Here is an 18013-nt window from a genome sequence, read left to right as displayed (position 1 = left end):
GCGGTGACTGCCACCTTTAGTTGTAGCTTGAAATCAGACAACGAACCACTACACTAAGCTGCGACAATTATTAATAAATCAGCTGATTGAAGCAACCTCATCAGCTCAATTAATTTAATTTGTTTTAGTTTTGGTGGTTGACAAATAGCTGCTAGTCCCTGGGATCCTTCAATTCCCCAGGCTATAAAAGGCCATTGCATTCAACTGAATCCACCAAGCTAAGTTCCTTCAACTTTCTCTGCAACAATTTTAATGGCTGCACTTCCCCACACAAGAGACGAAGCAAAGCCTCTGGCGGATGCCTGGGACTTCAAGGGCCGCCCCTCCCTCCGCTCCTCCTCCGGCGGCTGGATCAGCGCCGCCATGATTTTAGGTTCATTTCCTCAGTTTATATATATTATTATTACTTTTCGATCTGCCAAGGAAATCCGCAATCACCACACGAGGGTGGTGTATACTGGGTAAATTCCGCTCTTCTGATTCTGGCCCGCCAGCAAAGGCTAATAGGCTGAAATAGGGTAACAGTCGGACCAACTTAGTTAGGATTATCGGGACAGTTTCAATTATTGGGAGTTTGGGACTATATATATATGTTTTGTTTTTGTAGGAGTTGAGGCTTGTGAAAGGCTGACGACTTTGGGCATTGGCATTAATCTGGTGACATATCTGACGGACACTATGCATTTGGGGAATGCCGGCGCCGCTAACGTTGTTACTAACTTTCTTGGAGCCTCGTTCATGCTCACCCTCCTCGGTGGTTTCGTTGCTGACACTTTTCTTGGAAGGTATATGTTCTCCCCAAAACATTAAACTTTTTGATGTTTTTAATGATGGGTTTTGCATAAAATTCGAAACTACACCTTTTAATCATCCTTTCTAGTACTCCATGGATGAAAAGTTAGTATATTTTCAACTTTTTCCAACACTCATAGTAGTAAGACTTTCAAAATTTTTGGTGGCTGTAAACAACAACAAAGGGTTTAAAAGTAGTGAAAAATTAGTCAAGAAAAGTCGTTTTCAAGACCCACCACTTTTAATTGGTGGTCAAGAATAGTAACTAACTAATGAAAAAATTGATTTGGAAAACTATTTTTTGTTGAAAATTATAGGGTTTTGACCTTTAAGTGGTCTATAATTATGAGATTTTTAGCTATAATATATTTTATCTTACAGTCTTACACATTTATCATACACTGTAATTGTTGGGTAGTATCTCGGTGAACCCAGTCGAGTCTCTTATTATTGAACGTGACGCTGATTATTATTTAGTATTTAAAAAAAAAAAAATAGACCGTCACTATTAGTTATAACTTTTTACTGGTTGATAGTATCATTATAGTTTGTTCTTATTGGTTTTCATTCTTTTTTTCCTTTTGACAGGTATTTAACAATCGGAATCTTTACAACTGTCCAGGCAGCAGTAAGTATCACATGCAAATATGCATGCAGAATCTATAAAATAAATATATAGATGCACATGCATGCACTTTAGCACTTTTGGTATATGATGATCTCATGATTCATGAATCTAACTTTTTATCCTTTGACTTATAGAAATACATTTTCGATTTTCCCCATACATATATATAAGCATATGCATGCATGAAGATGAAATTATTAGAGTTATTTAATGTATGCTTTTGTGTTGTTTATGTTATGTTAATTAGGGTGTGACGATTTTGACTATCTCAACAATAATCCCAAGCCTGCAGCCGCCGAAATGTTCGCCGGAAAGTGGTTCATGTGTGCCGGCGAGCGGCGGGCAGCTAGGGGTCCTGTACTTGGCCCTGTACCTGACGGCGCTGGGCACCGGCGGCCTGAAGTCCAGCGTGTCCGGCCTGGGGACCGACCAGTTTGATGATTCCGACAAGAGGGAACGGGGGCAGATGGTGAAGTTCTTCAGCTGGTTCATCTTCTTCATCAACGTGGGGTCGCTGTTGGCCGTCACCGTGCTGGTGTATATTCAGGACAACCTCGGACGCCGGTGGGGATATGGGTTGTGTGCCTGCGCCATCGTCGGCGCTCTTGTGTTGTTCTTGTCGGGGACGAGGCGGTACCGGTTCAAGAAGCTCGTGGGGAGCCCGTTGACGCAGATTGCCGCCGTGTACGTGGCGGCGTGGCGGAAGCGCCGCTTGGAGTTGCCGTCCGACCCTGAACTTCTCTACAACGTCGATGATGTCGTCGCCGCCGCCGGTGATCAAGAACACAAGAAAATCAAGATGCCTCACAGCAAAGAGTTCCGGTGAGTACTAAATCTTTTAACTTTAATTTGCCCATGTTACCTATGTACATAGTACATATTAATAAAACATCCTAATTTTATGAAACTATTGACTTAGTAACCATAGAGTTTCAAATTTGACTAGTAAAAGAGTTCATTGGTCTTCTTGTTTGAGCTGATGAATTATAGGGCAACTCAAAATTATTCACTAAACTCTACCTTGTGCGTTTGGTCAACATAGAATTACAAAGAGGTTTTTTGTGACTCTATTCAACAAATGACCAAAAAAAGTACATTAGTGAGTCAGTTATAGACAACTTAAATTGGTTTACATCAGCTTCTTGTGTCATCTGTTGACCAGAATTGCAAGATCCAAAATTTACTCATTGCATGTCTTTTGATAGTTGCTACAGGTTTCCTAGCTTGTCACCCAAAATTTTTTTTTTTTTTAATTTCACCTTAAAAGGTTTGGGGTTCTTGATTTGACGTTTAATTCTTTTCAATACATCTAGCCCATATTTTACAATAAAAAAGGTTGTGTTTGTGATGAATTTGTGGTATGTTTTGTAGATTCCTTGACAGGGCAGCAATCAAGGAGGGAGTTAGTGAGGTGAATAAATGGAGCATATCAACTTTAACCGACGTTGAAGAGGTTAAACAGTTGATTAGAATGTTACCAACGTGGGCAACGACCATAATGTTTTGGACCGTCCATGCGCAGTTGATGACATTTTCCGTGTCACAAGCCGCCACCATGGACCGCCACATGAGCAAATCGTTCGAGGTTCCGGCGGCGTCGATGGCCGTGTTCTACGTCGGGGGAATCCTGGTCACCATTATGATGTACGACCGGATCATGGTGCCGATTTTCCGGCGAGTGCTGAACAACCCGCAGGGGCTGAGTCCCTTGCAGCGCATAGCCGTCGGGCTAGCGCTGTCGGTGGTGGGGATGATGGCGGCGGCGTTGGTGGAAATCAAGCGGCTGAAAGTGGCGCGGTCGCACGGGCTGACGGCGGACCCGGCGGCGACGGTTCCGATGAGCGTTTTCTGGTTGGCGGCGCAGTACTTGATCGTGGGGTCCGGGGAGGCGCTGACGTATGTGGGGCAGCTTGATTTTTTCCTGAGAGAATGCCCTAAGGGGATGAAGACGATGAGTACTGGGCTGTTCTTGAGCACGGTGGCGTTAGGGCTTTTCTTTAGCTCGGTTTTGGTTACGATTGTGGGGAAGGTGACGGGGGAGAAGAAGCCATGGTTGGCGGATCATCTTAACCAGGGAAAGCTGTATGACTTTTATTGGCTGTTGGCGGTTATGAGCGCTTTGAACTTGATGGCTTTCCTCTTTTGTTCAAGAGGCTATGTTTACAAGGAGAAGAGGTTGGCTGAAATGGGGATAGAGTTGGAGGAAGAGACACATATACCAGGCGGTCACTGATCAATCTGATCCGTTTATCGAATCCCGAAACGTCCATCCCTAGTCAGTTCGCTCACCAAAATAATAAAGTGACTTGTATAAAGTTATCGTGATCGATCGAGTTGGTTTGCTTTTGTATGTGCACCAAATCTAACCAAACATTTGTCAATGAATAATAACCATAATGGCCTAATGGGCAATTGGGCACAGGTGAAAGGGCAAACCTTAAAGTAAAGGATTTTGTTTTTGTTTTATTTTTGTAAGATTGTGTTGTAAAAAGGTACAAACTCAAAGAGGAATAACAAATGTTGTGTTTGTCTGGAAGATCTTTGGTTCTGTATAGATTTGTAGCAATATGTGTACGTACAACTAACACCTGCCTACAATGTTGCCTCATCAGTACAATTAATTCATTTTCATTTATTTAAATGGTGAAGAGAATACACAAAACAAAATTACCTAATGAAAACACATGAAAAGCTATCAAGAATATTAGGATAAAGAGATAAATTTGACAAAACTAAACCCCAGAATACATACTGGGGGTATGTAAAACACAACTCTTTTCTTATGGCCACCAATTCAAAGAAGTGATTTACTTCTTCATTCATTCATTCATTCATCCATCCAAACATTCTTCACGATTGACTTTAGTCAACCCTGCGGCCTGGACAACTATCTCTAGCAACTCAGAAAATTCGACAACAGTTTATGCGTTGTCACAGCATGCTGTGTGGCTGTGTTGATTCCTTGTATTAGTTGGATGAGGATCTGGGAAATGTGCAAAGCATATAATCTCTAACTTTTGGCTGGAATGCAGGCAGGGATGAAAAAGAGGTTCAGGGCTGGGCTGCTAGAGCTCGTTTAAAGTCAGGATCCTTCGAAAGAATTGATGAGAGTTTGATCAACTTGACCGAATATATTTGGGCATCCATCCCATTTCCCATTCTCCCGTGTTTCCCAGTATCCACCTACATAGCGGAAAGTCCCATCTTCACCTTCTCTTTCGAACCATCTTGGCTTCCATCCATTTTCTTGTAATTTCCTGGACTGTGGAACAAACAAGTCTCGTTTGGAAACTTTGATGTGGCAAATATAGTTGAAAGTAAAACGTGTTTGAAAATCATTGGTTGACAACCCAAATAAAAATCATGAAATTGCACAGAACATAGGATGAAAGGCAGCACATACCATTCTCTGCCGCATCTCCAGTCGCAGTTTCTCTGCATTTGCTTTATCGTATTCCCCGTTCTCCAGAGAACGCTGATCTGGTCTAAGTCTTGAGTCGGTAGGTGGGAGCTTCTCCTTCATATATGATTAAATACATGGGTCAGAAGAAGAGCTGTATATGAACGAGATGGGCTAATTTATTACCTCTATAAGAGTAAACTGAATTAAAATAAAGAAATAGTTGGTTGTTCCATCATGATACCTTCAGTCCTGGAGTTAACTCATTCAGTGTAATTGCAAACGAAGACATGTTGTATCGAGTGAGGTTCTGTGGAGGCTTATTGCTTTTCCACAACAATGATGCATCAGATAAATCTTTTGGCTTGCTATTCCATTCTCCATTCAAGTAATATATGCTCTCGTCCCACTTGCCAAATAGCGTAGCTACTTTAGTGCCCGTAACATCTTCAACAAATCCATGAACCTGTATAGTTAGTTTAGTTTCAAAGTCACTCTGGTTGCTAGTTCAAATAAATGCTAGGTGTAGAAATGAGATAAACACGACACGTGTGGATATGTTCACAGGAAAACGGAAATATTAAAATTTATGGTATCAACATAGCAAAACTTTCAATTCCCCTACCTGGTGAGGGTTGCGATCAAGAAGAGATTGCTCTTTGAATTTCAATTTGCATGAGTATTGGCGATTACCACGTATATCCATTATCCCATGGTGATCACAGTATATCTTGCCAAGGATAAGGTTATATATACTAGTTGTGACCTGAGGATAGCATCAAAACCCATTTAATCATAGGAAATAAAGAAAGCCAGTTGGTGTTAAGAAATCAAGGAATGAGCTACACAGCATACCTTGCTCCACTGAAAAATCTCCCCATCATCAAATTCTAAAGTTAGTGTTCCAACAGGATCAAGTTGAATAGATCTCCCCCAAAATTTGGATTTAAGGTTACTATCACCCCAGAATTTCCAACCTCTACCTTCACAATGACAGGCAATAACTGTTGGGTGGTGACTAACCTGTTTCAAAATTTCACAAATCATTAGCATCAATACAGACTTCAAAAGTAAAAGTAATAAAATAGAATCCCATTCAGATTCATTAAAATTTTAGATCTCCATCATGTTACTTTACTCAAGACTTTTTTTTTTTATTGATATTCAAATTTCATTCTCTATATTGATGCATTTAATGTTACAGCGTATCTTAATAGTCCAATATTCATTCTTACCCTAAAACATAATTCAGGACTAAAAACAACACCCCACATGAATGGTTATAATTAGAGCCATGTGGCTCTGATCTTGGTGCTACATGAACCCTAAGTCAATGAATGGATAATGAGGTGAGCTAATTTTATTGATATGTCCCTATTGGGAATTTCCTCGTCTGGGGGGGGGGGGGGGGGGGGGGGGGGGGGCTCACATTTTGAGCCATGGCTCCAAGTATATGAGCACTGACAGATTGTTTCTCGAATGTTGATGTAAAAGATAGCTGCACAGAGCTGAAACCAATACAAATTTACCTACAGTAAAGTTATCCTGATATGTTGAACACTGATAGCAACATTTCAGAACTCAAGCAAACCAAAAACCCCCACCCCCCTCTCTCTCTCTTTGCAACTTTGTTTTTGCTTTTGCAGACACACACCAAGTAAGACTTAAATTATAGTGGATCCACTCTTCCTAAGAAGAAGAAAAGTGCAAGCTTCTGTCAGATTCAAATTTAGTCTCCCTAAAGCAACCAATCACACAGAAGAAAATTACAACTCTCTCAAACATTCTGCTACTTTGCTATATTAAATTTAGGAAAAAAAAAAAAAAAGTTTATCATCTAAAAAGGCTAGCATATGCCTGCACAGAGAATCTAAGTATATCCCTATTCTAGGTGGGTCACACATCTTATGCTTAATGGATATACCTTCTCAGAGAAGAATCGCATTCCTTTCTCTGGAAAATCAGCCTCATAGGTTTCTCCCAACAAAGGATTGAAAGGTTTACAGTGCCGGCCTTCACTTGAAGCATACCCAGACACAGCAAAAGCAGCAACATTCAAAATCCTCTGTAGAGTGTTCCCCTAAATGAAAAACATGATGACAAATTTATCAACAAATACAGATTTTAGAAACAAATCAAAAGATTATTTATTCAAAATCAGTGTCAATGTAATTCAATGGATTCAATTAAAAAAAAAGGTGGCAAAGCAAAACTCATGTTCATGCAGAGTCAAGTATAATGTACAGAATTCATTAGTTTAACCATCAAAATTTCTAGAATGTGCATTCTTTAGTCTTTACGAAAGGGCAAAGACACAATTATGAGCATACCTCTTTCCCATGCTTGTATGCCCTATCTAAAAGATAGGAGTACTCCAAGTCTTCAAAGCTTCTCTGAAGGGTTGATAACGGTTCATTAAAGTACACTGGAAGACACACTCGTGTCAGATCTTTTCCAACATTATCTTTAATCATAGACCATAAACTAACCCCCTTCTCTTTTTCAATTGGATCAGGGAGTTTCTTTCGCCTTTCTACTTGCAGACACATGGAAGTGTCCTTATCAGCACCCTTTTGCATCATATCATTAGTAGGTTTTTCAAGCCCACAGCTGACAGAAGGTTCAGGAAAGTAGTCGTTAGTGTCAAAAAATCTAGCTTCCTCTTCATCTGATGCTTCCTCTAGCTCTTGTTTCTCAACATCATCAGATGATTCAGTGGTGCTCCACTCTAAAACAAGTGAAAGATACAGTAAATCATATTTCCAAATTCCATTTGAAATGGATGGCAAGTACCGCAATGTGCAATGCAATGGTTGGGAAAATGATGAATAGGTAGTGGAAATAAAGTGCAAAGAAATTTTGATTTATTGGTTGAAGAGGAATTAGAATGGAAGGAACAAGCACTTTATATTTATATAGTTAATTCCCAATGGACACAAGCTAAGCTCTATATTATTATTATTATTATTGTTATTATTATTTTGAAAGGAAAGGATATATTAATTATCATGAATCAAATGTTGAATACAAGCAGGATAACAAGAAAACCAAGAACGAGGACCAGACAGAGAATTAGCAGCCTTAGCCAAAGCACAAGCCAGCTTATTCGCTGATCTAGAAACAAACCGAAACGACACAATATCAAAATGTCGTTTTAGCTAAGCTCTATATTGGTTATTGATATATAATCTAATGGAGTGAAATAAAGCATGAATGAATGAATACAAAGGAAGAATGAACAAAACAACGAAATAAAAAATAATAAAATAATAATAAGGGTAAAGGGCAGGAAGAAATTAGGAAAATAAAGAATGTGGCATAGTTGCATAGCACAATCAATGCCCTAGAAATTAAAATTCTATAAGCTACAGAGTATTAATTTTACAGTATATAAATTATTAAATTTCACTTCACTATGCTGATAGCTGATATATAAAATTTAGCTCACTATGCTGATAGCTGATAATTTATGGTTTTGGAGAAAAGTTCTTTTTAGAATATTTAACATTAGAGAGAACAACTGAACATATATAAATCTTCTTCTAGTCATATTCTTTAGAATGTTGAATTACATAACTGGAGTTTTTTTTTTTCAAACCAATTCTTTTTCCCACTCCTATTCTTTCCACTTTATTAAGGGAATGGAAATATCAATTTTAAAAAAACAAGGAGTATTTTGAAGTAAAGGAAACTAGATATTAAGCTTACCACTGTACTTTCCACGTCCTAAATTTGGGTATTCACGCTTTAACAATTGGTAGTCACCATCTGGAACTCCAGAGGCCTCGGTTTCAATATTGGTTGCCTGCAGGTAAAAATATTTTGAAATGAATTTTAACCCTGAGAAAGGGAATTTTAAACCAAAAAGCACTTGGAATATGTCTAACATGCCCATACGTTTGGTTACTGTAGGGTTGTGCTTGGCATTTAATAGGAATCCAAACAAACACTTAAACAGGTCCAAATTCAAGAGTTCAAAAAGTTAAAAACAAACATTCAAATCTGACAGCTTTGTCCTTTTCTCTCTTTTTCCCATTCATTAATGGTGTTGACTTCATGGAAAGTATTGCACAATAAATGTACATTTGTTGATTTAAGGATATTTTTGGGTTAAGAAGAAAAAAGGGCCATAAAATGTTTTATATGTATTTTAGTCCATGAAAAGGCTTTGTCCATTCAGGCATAGATATGTCATATGTGAGGTTGCTGGGAAAAGTATTCACTATAAAACATTTTACACAAATTATATAATGGATGTTTTAAATGAAGTGAAGGGTTATAAAGGGGGGAGGGGGGAAGGAATATGCATGTATAAACATCATTTACCTCTAACTGTTGTAAAGTGTCTAACAAATTTGAACGCTCCTCACAAAGAAATTGAAGTTGACCTTGGATTTCTGAAAATTCAGAAAGCATTATCTGCTCACAATCCTTAACTAGTCCTTCACTGATTCCTTCATCAAGCAAACGCTTCTTTAGCTTTTCAGTTGACACAGATACACTCCTGGGTAAAATGGAGAGATTATCATTGGCTGGTCTAAGCATAAAGATATTTCTGGTTGAAACCAATGCTTCTATCCAAGCTTCTCTCTCTTTCCTTGAATTTGTCCTTAGATGAAGAGTCTTTGTAGCTGTAAATATGTAAAACCTCCTATCATCTGACCTGCTCTCCCGAAATGATGAGACCTACAGAAGAAGTAGGTGCAAACAAAAAATGCAATTAATTCTGTTCCAATATGGATAATGAGAACTAGCCTAGCAAAAAAATGAATAAAGATTAATGCTTGCTAAAGTCAGCATTGCCAGACAAGAGATGGCTACACAAGGAAAAATAAAAGAGCAATAACATGAACATCACATGACAGAAACAGTAAATCATAGACCTAAACAGAATATTGCTTCAGACGAACAAGCACCACCAAGCCAATCAAAATGGTATTCATTACAAAATAAACTGGTTTTGATCCAGACAAACAGTTAAGCATCATCCATTCCTAGTAGTTCAAGAAAACCTTCAGTGAGGTGGCTGGTTCACCTAAGCCAGCATGGAACACATAGTATAAGATAAGAATATTATGTTCTCTTCCTTTTTTACAATACTGATCACCCAACCATTTGATGCTCAAACTGGCTTAGCTCCCATAAAATCAGACGTCTTAGAGGTGAATAATATGAAGTGAAATAGCCAAAAAAAAAAAAACAAACACTTGTTCTAGACATAGTAGGAGAAAGAAAGGTAGAAAGTAGAAACAGATCTCTCCACCATTCTTTACTGTTTCACGCTTACAATTCTAACCAAGAAAAGAACATTGCTTTCTTGCCAACAGAAGCAAAGGAGGAGACTTGTCAACACAGAGAACTAAAGAAACCCAGCCAAAAAAAATAAAAAATAAAAAATAAAACAGGAAGCCAAGCTGACAAGGGCTTTTTGCTAGTTTGAAAATGAAGTAAAAGGGTCACCGTTAACCAGAGGCAAATCAACCCAATCACACCGCAGGATTTCCTTTTTAAAGAGCGCGAATCATGGCTTTTACCACAAAACCTAAAGCCCAAACCTAAATAAAGCCACTTCTCTAATTACTGTGATGTGACTAACTAAAGATTAACAAACAGTTAAATACTTAAATCCAATGGTAAAATGGCAAGAACATTCAAAGACCGCCGGACTATAGATTCTACGAAAAACTCAGATATCTATGCTATTAGGTGGCAGTGGTGACAACAAAGTTTTCACTGAGATGGAAATGGTAGCAATCGGAGTAAATGCGCCCCATTGATTGAGCTGCCGATATGGGAAAGTTTTCTGTTTGCTGTAATGTACCCACCAAAACGACGATCCTTCCTTTTGATTTCCCCGATTGTAAACTCCTGGAAATTTTCCCGATCTCATATTATCAGAGCTCTGATTTTCTCTCTCACACAGTTCACGCAGTGGGTATGAGTTCCCACTGACCAGTGGGCCTAATGACACACAAGCGACAGGACATATATACACAAACATGTATATACACACACAAATTAATTTATACCTTGAGGTGAACAATGCGGATGGTTTTGCGGTGTTTACGGCGGCCGAAGTCGTCGGACGCGATGTGGCCGATTAGCTTAACGTCGTCGGCGGCGAAGGAGATGTGGTCAGGGTGGCAAGTTTTGGAATACGACAGAACGCCGTTGCGGAGGTTGAACCAACGGGATCTCCAGCCCTTGTGGTAATTGGTCCACTTATACAACACGCCGGCGACGCTGACGGCCTCGGATCCCCCCGCATTGGCATCAGATCCGACTACCGCCGAACCAGTCCGCAGCAACATCGCCGTCGTCTCCGCCGGCTCCGGCGATTGGTCCCCGATCGCCCCGCTCGCCAGCGTTATACAGCAGAGCGGATGCATTTCCCTGGCCCGCATTTCGATCGCTCCACCAAATTCCCCTCTTCCGCTCCAATCTCACCGCCACTCGATCGCCATTAACCCTCTCCTCCTCCTCCTCCTCAATATATACAAATATACAACCACTGCTCCAAACTAAAATCTGTTACTCATACAATCCACAATACAACAACTCCGCTACAGACGTATACATACACAAACCAATACATACACGTACATATATATATATATATATATTTACATACGAAAAAAAAAAAAGTGTGTATGCGTGTGAAAGCACCTGAAAGAGCTCTGAAACTGAGGATTTTGGACTTTGGAGATTAGAGAGAGAAAGGAATCTATTTCGTTTGCGATTTTGTAGTGTATGAAAAACAGTTGGAGTAAAATTAATATTTATATTTATATATTATATAAATAAATAAATAAAGGAATACATCGAAGCGCGGGGGAGGGGCATTGAGTATTGAGGGCCTGAGGGGAGTGGTAGAATGGTCATTTCGAGTCCTCCATCGCAGGGGTAAATCAAGGTGAATTTTCTCTCTGCGTTTTTAGGGTACAGATGGAAGTTGACGCAGAGTGGGGAAGATGGTGACGCTGATGAATTAATGATGTTACAATTGCGATATATATAGTCTTCTAAAACTCCACATTTATTCCCTCAATCTTCTCTCTATAAACCATTTTTCTCACAAAATTTACATCATTCTTAATCGCTCTATAATCCACAATTTACTCCAAAAAAGTGCAATAATCTTAGCTCTATAATCCACAATTTACTCCAAAAAAGTGCAATAATCTTAGCAACGGCAGTATGAGAATTATGTCTAAAGTGGACAGATCTTTTGTGTTCATTAACATTTAATCCTATTTGCTGAGATATACCGTCACCGTGATTTACATCCTTTCAAATGCTTTGTCAGACAGGGGTGTGCGACCTTTGAGGTTGGAGATTCAACCCTTTGGAAATAGTGCAACAATCTTGATCAAGAAATATTAATAATAATCAAACTTGTAACTTCATGTTTTACATTTAAGCATTTTAGCTCTTGATTCGAGCATTTTGAGACTTTTTTTAGTACTATTGATTCTGTTACAATGCAATATTTGTTCATAATTATTTTCTCAACCTATTGAAGCACAAAAAGTCAATATCGTCTCCGGTAGGATTTTTGTTGAACTTTTACTTTCATATATTTTAAATATGTAATATAATGTTAGCATTATATTACATATTTGGCTAATATATATTACTCTGTATAATCAAAATGTAATATTAACCCTTTTGTTTAGTACTAGACTCTGTTACAATGCAGTAATATTAATTTGTTAATGACATTTGATTGTAAAATATTTATTTTTATATTTTTTGTGTAAAGAAAATAATTCTTTATTTATTCTATTCGAGTTGAGTTCGAATAATTTGAACTTATGTCAAGTTGAGCTTTAAAAAAATTAGAGTTTGACCGAGCTTAAGTTGTGTTTGAGTTTTAATTTGTCGAGTCAAGTTTCAAGTTTTAACTGTTTAGACTTAACTTAATTTGATTACACCCCTTGGGCCTTGTTAAAAAGTTTATAATTTAAAGAATAAATAATTTTATTAATAAATAATTATCCTTTAGATTTTATTAAGAAACTTTAATTCTTCTCCCAATTAAGAAACTTTAATTGTTTCTCTTTTTAGAGTCCTTGTACGTAAAGTACGTATTATATGATTTAGAAGAGATTTTTAATTATTAATTGTGTAAATTAGAAATCATTATATTAATTATTTATCACAAATTAAAGTCATATAGAGATTACGGCACGATTTGGTTGTGTCAAAAGTCTGCATAAAGTATTGGATTTGATGTCATCGGTCAAGTTCAATCAAAAATAAAATATAAAATATAAATTCAAGTAGCTATTTTGAATTTTGTCAAAAAATGCATAAGTGTCAAATAGACCCATTTACTACTGCGAAGTGTTCAATTTTCACCACGAACTAAATTAAGTGTTAAATAAGCCCATCTACCAGCTAAATTTGTTCGATTGGTATTTTTTACAGGTTGCTAGCAGGTTGCCTGTTTAATTATTAAAAATAAATAAATAGAATAAAAATTAAAAAAAAATTAAAAATTAAAAATTAAAAAAAAAATAATAATAATAAAGAATATCATCCACCGGCTGTCTTTGCCGGATAGCCGGCTGATATTCTTTTTTTTTTTTTTAATTTTAATTGTTAATTTTTTATTTTATTTATTAATTTATTTTTAATAAATAGATAGGAAACCTGCTAACAACCTGTAAAAAATGCCAATCGAATAAATTTAGCTAGTAGATAGGTCTATTTGACACTTAATTTAGTTCTTAGTGGGAATTGAACACTTCACAGATGGGTCTATTTGACATTTGTGTCGTCAAAAAATAAAATTTACTAAAAATATATATACAATTAGATAATGTCTATCCAATTGATGATGTCTACCCTTTACGACTGCATCATGTATCATTTTAAAACGTTACACTTAATTTCGAGGGTCACAGATCTTAGGGTGTGTGTGGTTCGTACAAGGAAATCGAAATCGAAATTAGAATCAAATACTTGGTAATAGTAATGTGTTTTGGTGATAGTATTTTGCATGTTTGGTAGTACGATAAAATTAAAATGGTTATCAGATGTTTGGTTATGTATGACCCTATAATGAGAATAAATTTTTTAAAAATATAAAATAAAAAATTAAGACTATTGATCTTAATATAATGATATCCAAAACACTAATATAAACAAAAAAAAAAAAAAAAAAAATCAAAACGAAAATCTAAAAGGACTAATTAGTTGTGAAGATCATGATACAACAACGAATTTCTTTTTCAAGAACTCGATTAGACATGCACGTGATTGTTAGGTCATGTAACAAGCTCCATTGAGCCTCCTACCCTTTTTTATAGGATAATTGCATGGGTGTTGGTCAACTTTGCCATATATGCATTAGTTGTAGTTTAGTCTTTTGGGCACTTTCCTCCCTTTTTATTTAAAAAAAAAAATGTTTTTCAATAAGTGAAGAAGACTAGAGTTGTGAAATTACCAAATTAAATTGATACAAAAACTAACATTAATTTAACAAAAATGATAGGGAGTAATAAATTACTAAATAAATCAAAGTAGTAAAATTTATAAGTGAATTAAATATGGTCAAATTAAAATTGAAGTAGATGACTAAGAGTATTCCCATTCAGAGTTTTTTGCAATGTTGCATAAGGCGCTAGATAGGGCCCCCGAGAAATGCCTAGCGTCTAGGTGGCCGAGTAATTTCAATATATCGTTTTCACTTTTTCCACTTAGAATTGGAAATTGTTAGACTGTTATAATCTCCCAAACAAGTCAATTACATATGTTAGATGGTTAGTTGAGTACATGACTGGAGAATATAGAAGAGGAGTAGCCGACCAGGTAAAAAAACACTCGGCCGAGTTGGGCATCGACTAAGCCGAGTTAGGCGCCCAGCTCAGCGCCTAGTCGGTCAATTAGTTGGCCGGCGGACTAAAATTACATCAGCCTAGGGGTGCCTAGCGCGTAAAATTGTCTCCTCCGTTGTTTTTGTGTGTGACGCATACTTGGTGCGCCCAATAGGTGCGTGAGGTAATTTTTTTTTTTTTTTTAAGATTAAAACTTAATTCATTAGATCAGCTATAAGACAATTCACAAGAAAAGGGAGAGTTTTTTTTTTTTCTTCTTTTTATTTTTATTTTTATTTTTATTTTTGTTTTCTTATTCTCTCCTTTCTCTCCCAATCATGCTGACAAAAATCAATAAAATACTCAAACAAATGGGTTTGCTCTAAATATGACAATGAAACAATAATTGCAAAATTTAAAAAAAAAATAGTAAATTTTGAAGACAAAAAAAAAAATTTGTAATTTTATTTTATAATCTACTTTTCAATGTGTTGATTAAGAATTAATTTTTACGATGTGGTTTACTTTTTCTTCTTCTTCTTTCTCTTCCATCCAATTAATATAAGTCACAAGACAATTATAATATATTGTTATATACTATGCTTTGGTTGTTTTGGTCCCACGTTATTAAAATTTGTAAAATCTATCATAAGTTTTATATGACAACGACAACTGTGGTTCTTCGGTGAATATAAATGTATGAGTGCATTATGGTTCAAATATTTTTATGATCACTTTAATACTTAGCTTTTAGCTATTTACTTTTATTTTCACATCAAGCCCATCATTACATATGCCAATTTACTCATTTTTCTCAAAATTTAAGGAATTTGAGGATAAAAGGGGTGTTTGATTTCAACTAAAAAATGTTTAAGGTGATGGAGATAATGATACAATTGAGGTGAAATTATGAATAAATAATGAATTCTTAAAAAGAGAATAAATAATGAAAAATATTAAAATTTTCATTAAAAAACTTTGGACAATAACATTGCAAACTTAGGTTTTCTTTTACCGACGAACCAATGCAAACTCAGCACAATAGTGCAAAGCTAAGTTGCTAAAGATAATTTTTGGAATACTATTGACTTTATTACAAAGTAGTATCTGTTCTATACTTTCTCTATAAGTTACTAAGTTATATTATACAACTTTTAATAATATGTTATCAAAATAATTGTGTTATTCTTTCCAAAGGTTGAACCCCAACCTTAAGGGCCCGCCACACCCCGTCCCGACAGAGCATCTGAGAGGATGTAAATCATGGTAACCCAACTGAATATGAATCACAGAGGCTAGACTTTTACTTACTGCGCACAAGGACCCCCCTCGCTTTGAGAGGTTACTCCCACACTGCCGCGACTCGATTCCTAGTCATTCTTTTCAACTTTCACCTCTATAATCAGTTGAGCTGTCCATGCGGACATATTATTATTATTATGATGGTGAATGGAGGACAATGAAGTATGACTTAAAGGAGGAGATTATTCTTGGAAACTTCTTGCAATTAATACGCACCACAAAGGAGACTTTGAAGGTTGATATCAAGTAGCCTAATTAAGTAGAGAATTCAAAACTCAAATAACAACACAAAATTGAAGCGGTCAAAGTCATCATTACAAATTAAAGAACACTGTTAAAGTAGGAAAGTAATCATGAATTTCCAGTTCATATATTTTCACAATCTAAATTGAAAAAAAAAAAAAAAAAAAAGAGAAAACATTTTAATTTGTGATAAAAAAAAGAGTCATGTCAGTACTACTTGATATTTGTTGAATTGAAATTTTTATAGTTTGATTATTTAATTGTTTTTTGAATACTACTGATTCTATTACAATGTGGTGTCTATTCATATATTTTTTTTAATCTATTGAAGTACAAAGAGATGCTCGAACCCATGACCTTTTATTTGGAAAAGTGTCCACAACTCCCACAAGGTCATTGGTGATTATTTAATTATTATTTCAGTAATAATTTAAAGTTTTATTTTTTAAAATTTATATTTTGTGTTTAATAAAACTTATCAATTAATGCAAATTACTAACTTAACAAAAAAAATTAATTTTTCTTGAATGCGAGGAAACTTGTAGTCATTATTGGATAAGTCAATGACGTGTATCCACACAATAGATAACACTAGAAAGATCATGTGTGACAAACTCAGCGAAAAAGATATTAAAAAAAATACATTACAATTTTTATAAATAGAAACAAAGACATTGGGAATACACAATAGATTGCAATATTTAAATAATTTTATTATATAATCTTTTGCAGATGGAAAATAATATTTTAAAAGAACAAAAGTAAACTTGAGAGTTGAGCCATTCTTGGGGGGGCCGGAGGAGAAGAAGCTCCGAAGTGAGTTTTACTCCAACACGTGCACTAGTGGTGCGAAGATCCACTGCCCACACGTCACTTTACTTGTACTCCTTACCTTATTTTTGTTCTAAAATATAGTATATATGCATGTATGTTTGTATATAATAATATTACAAGTGTATATTTGACAAAATTATATATTTCATATGTTTTATATTATTAATAATGTACCAAGATTATATGGTCTAATGGTACCCGGGTTGGACTTTCATTTGGTATGTTACGAGTTTGAGCTTTAGTGGAGGCTTATAATATAATGTAATAGGGCCAGTAACATTCAAAAAAAAATATTATTAATAATGTAAAGTTTTAAAGTACTGATTGTATTAAGTACGATTAAAATGAATATAAAAAGTTGTAATAAGATTGTATTCGGTCTAATTAGTATTGTAATATATATATATATATATATATATATATATATATATATATATATATAATTACGTGTAGTTTAGTTTATGAATTCGGTCTTTCTGTGTGTGAAGTTGATTAGGTAAGGTCAGTCAAGTCTAATTCGGTGGGTGATAAAATATTGCTTCATTCAAGAATAGGGGTGTAGTACTTAAATTATGGTCAAACCTGATTTTCATTTTAGAGCTAATTTTTCAGGGTTGGAGTTAGGATAATTTTGATTTAAAGTGTATATCATTTAGTGATATTGTTGGGAAGGTGATGTGTAATAAGAAATGACTACTTAAAAGAAGGCTACCCGTGCTTGATAATAAGCTTCTAGCGAGCCAACAAGAGTTTGAAGCAAGTGAATGAAGCTATCTAAGGTAGGAGTAGTTACTTGCTTGCTTGTTCAATGCCACTCGAAATAAAAGGGTGACATGGAAAATAGTTAATTGGTAGATGCTTGATAAGCTATAAAGAATACGTTAAGAATAATCCAGATCGAGCATGAGTTATCTAAAGTGGACAACCCAATCTTTTGGTTCAGCAAAAAGATACCTTGTGGCGCTCCTTGAGGAAAGATCATATAATCAAATT

The 18013-nt window shown here is 35.8% G+C and overlaps 2 protein-coding genes across 3 annotated transcripts; one reads left to right on the top strand and one right to left on the bottom strand.

Annotated features, from left to right (window-relative positions):
* The first annotated feature begins 241 nt into the window (after nt 1-241).
* LOC109153266 (protein NRT1/ PTR FAMILY 6.3-like) lies at nt 242-3956 on the top strand. The gene is made up of 5 exons (XM_019301133.1): nt 242-373; nt 608-785; nt 1381-1420; nt 1668-2242; nt 2792-3956. The coding sequence occupies exons 1-5, from the start codon at nt 253-255 to the stop codon at nt 3651-3653; spliced, it is 1776 nt and encodes a 591-aa protein (XP_019156678.1). The 5' UTR covers nt 242-252; the 3' UTR covers nt 3654-3956.
* A 72-nt stretch (nt 3957-4028) lies between these two features.
* On the bottom strand, nt 4029-11583 carry LOC109153265 (oxysterol-binding protein-related protein 2A). Of its 2 annotated transcripts, XM_019301131.1 has the most exons (11): nt 11487-11582; nt 10850-11331; nt 9147-9506; nt 8529-8625; nt 7151-7548; nt 6745-6900; nt 5676-5843; nt 5446-5586; nt 5065-5286; nt 4824-4937; nt 4029-4682 (listed from the first exon to the last, which is right to left on the bottom strand). In XM_019301131.1, the coding sequence occupies exons 2-11, from the start codon at nt 11222-11224 to the stop codon at nt 4503-4505; spliced, it is 2211 nt and encodes a 736-aa protein (XP_019156676.1). In that variant the 5' UTR covers nt 11225-11331; nt 11487-11582; the 3' UTR covers nt 4029-4502. The 2 variants fall into 2 exon arrangements, with proteins under 2 accessions (XP_019156676.1, XP_019156677.1); XM_019301132.1 differs by lacking the exon at nt 4029-4682 and having other exon boundaries at nt 4924-4974; nt 5007-5286; nt 11487-11583.
* Nucleotides 11584-18013: the final 6430 nt, after the last annotated feature.

This window comes from Ipomoea nil, unplaced genomic scaffold (genome assembly GCF_001879475.1).
Source record: "Ipomoea nil cultivar Tokyo-kokei standard unplaced genomic scaffold, Asagao_1.1 scaffold2480, whole genome shotgun sequence".
NCBI lineage: Eukaryota > Viridiplantae > Streptophyta > Magnoliopsida > Solanales > Convolvulaceae > Ipomoea > Ipomoea nil.
The sequence above is the reverse complement of the archived record's forward strand: the minus strand, read 5'-3'. Positions and strand labels throughout refer to the sequence as shown.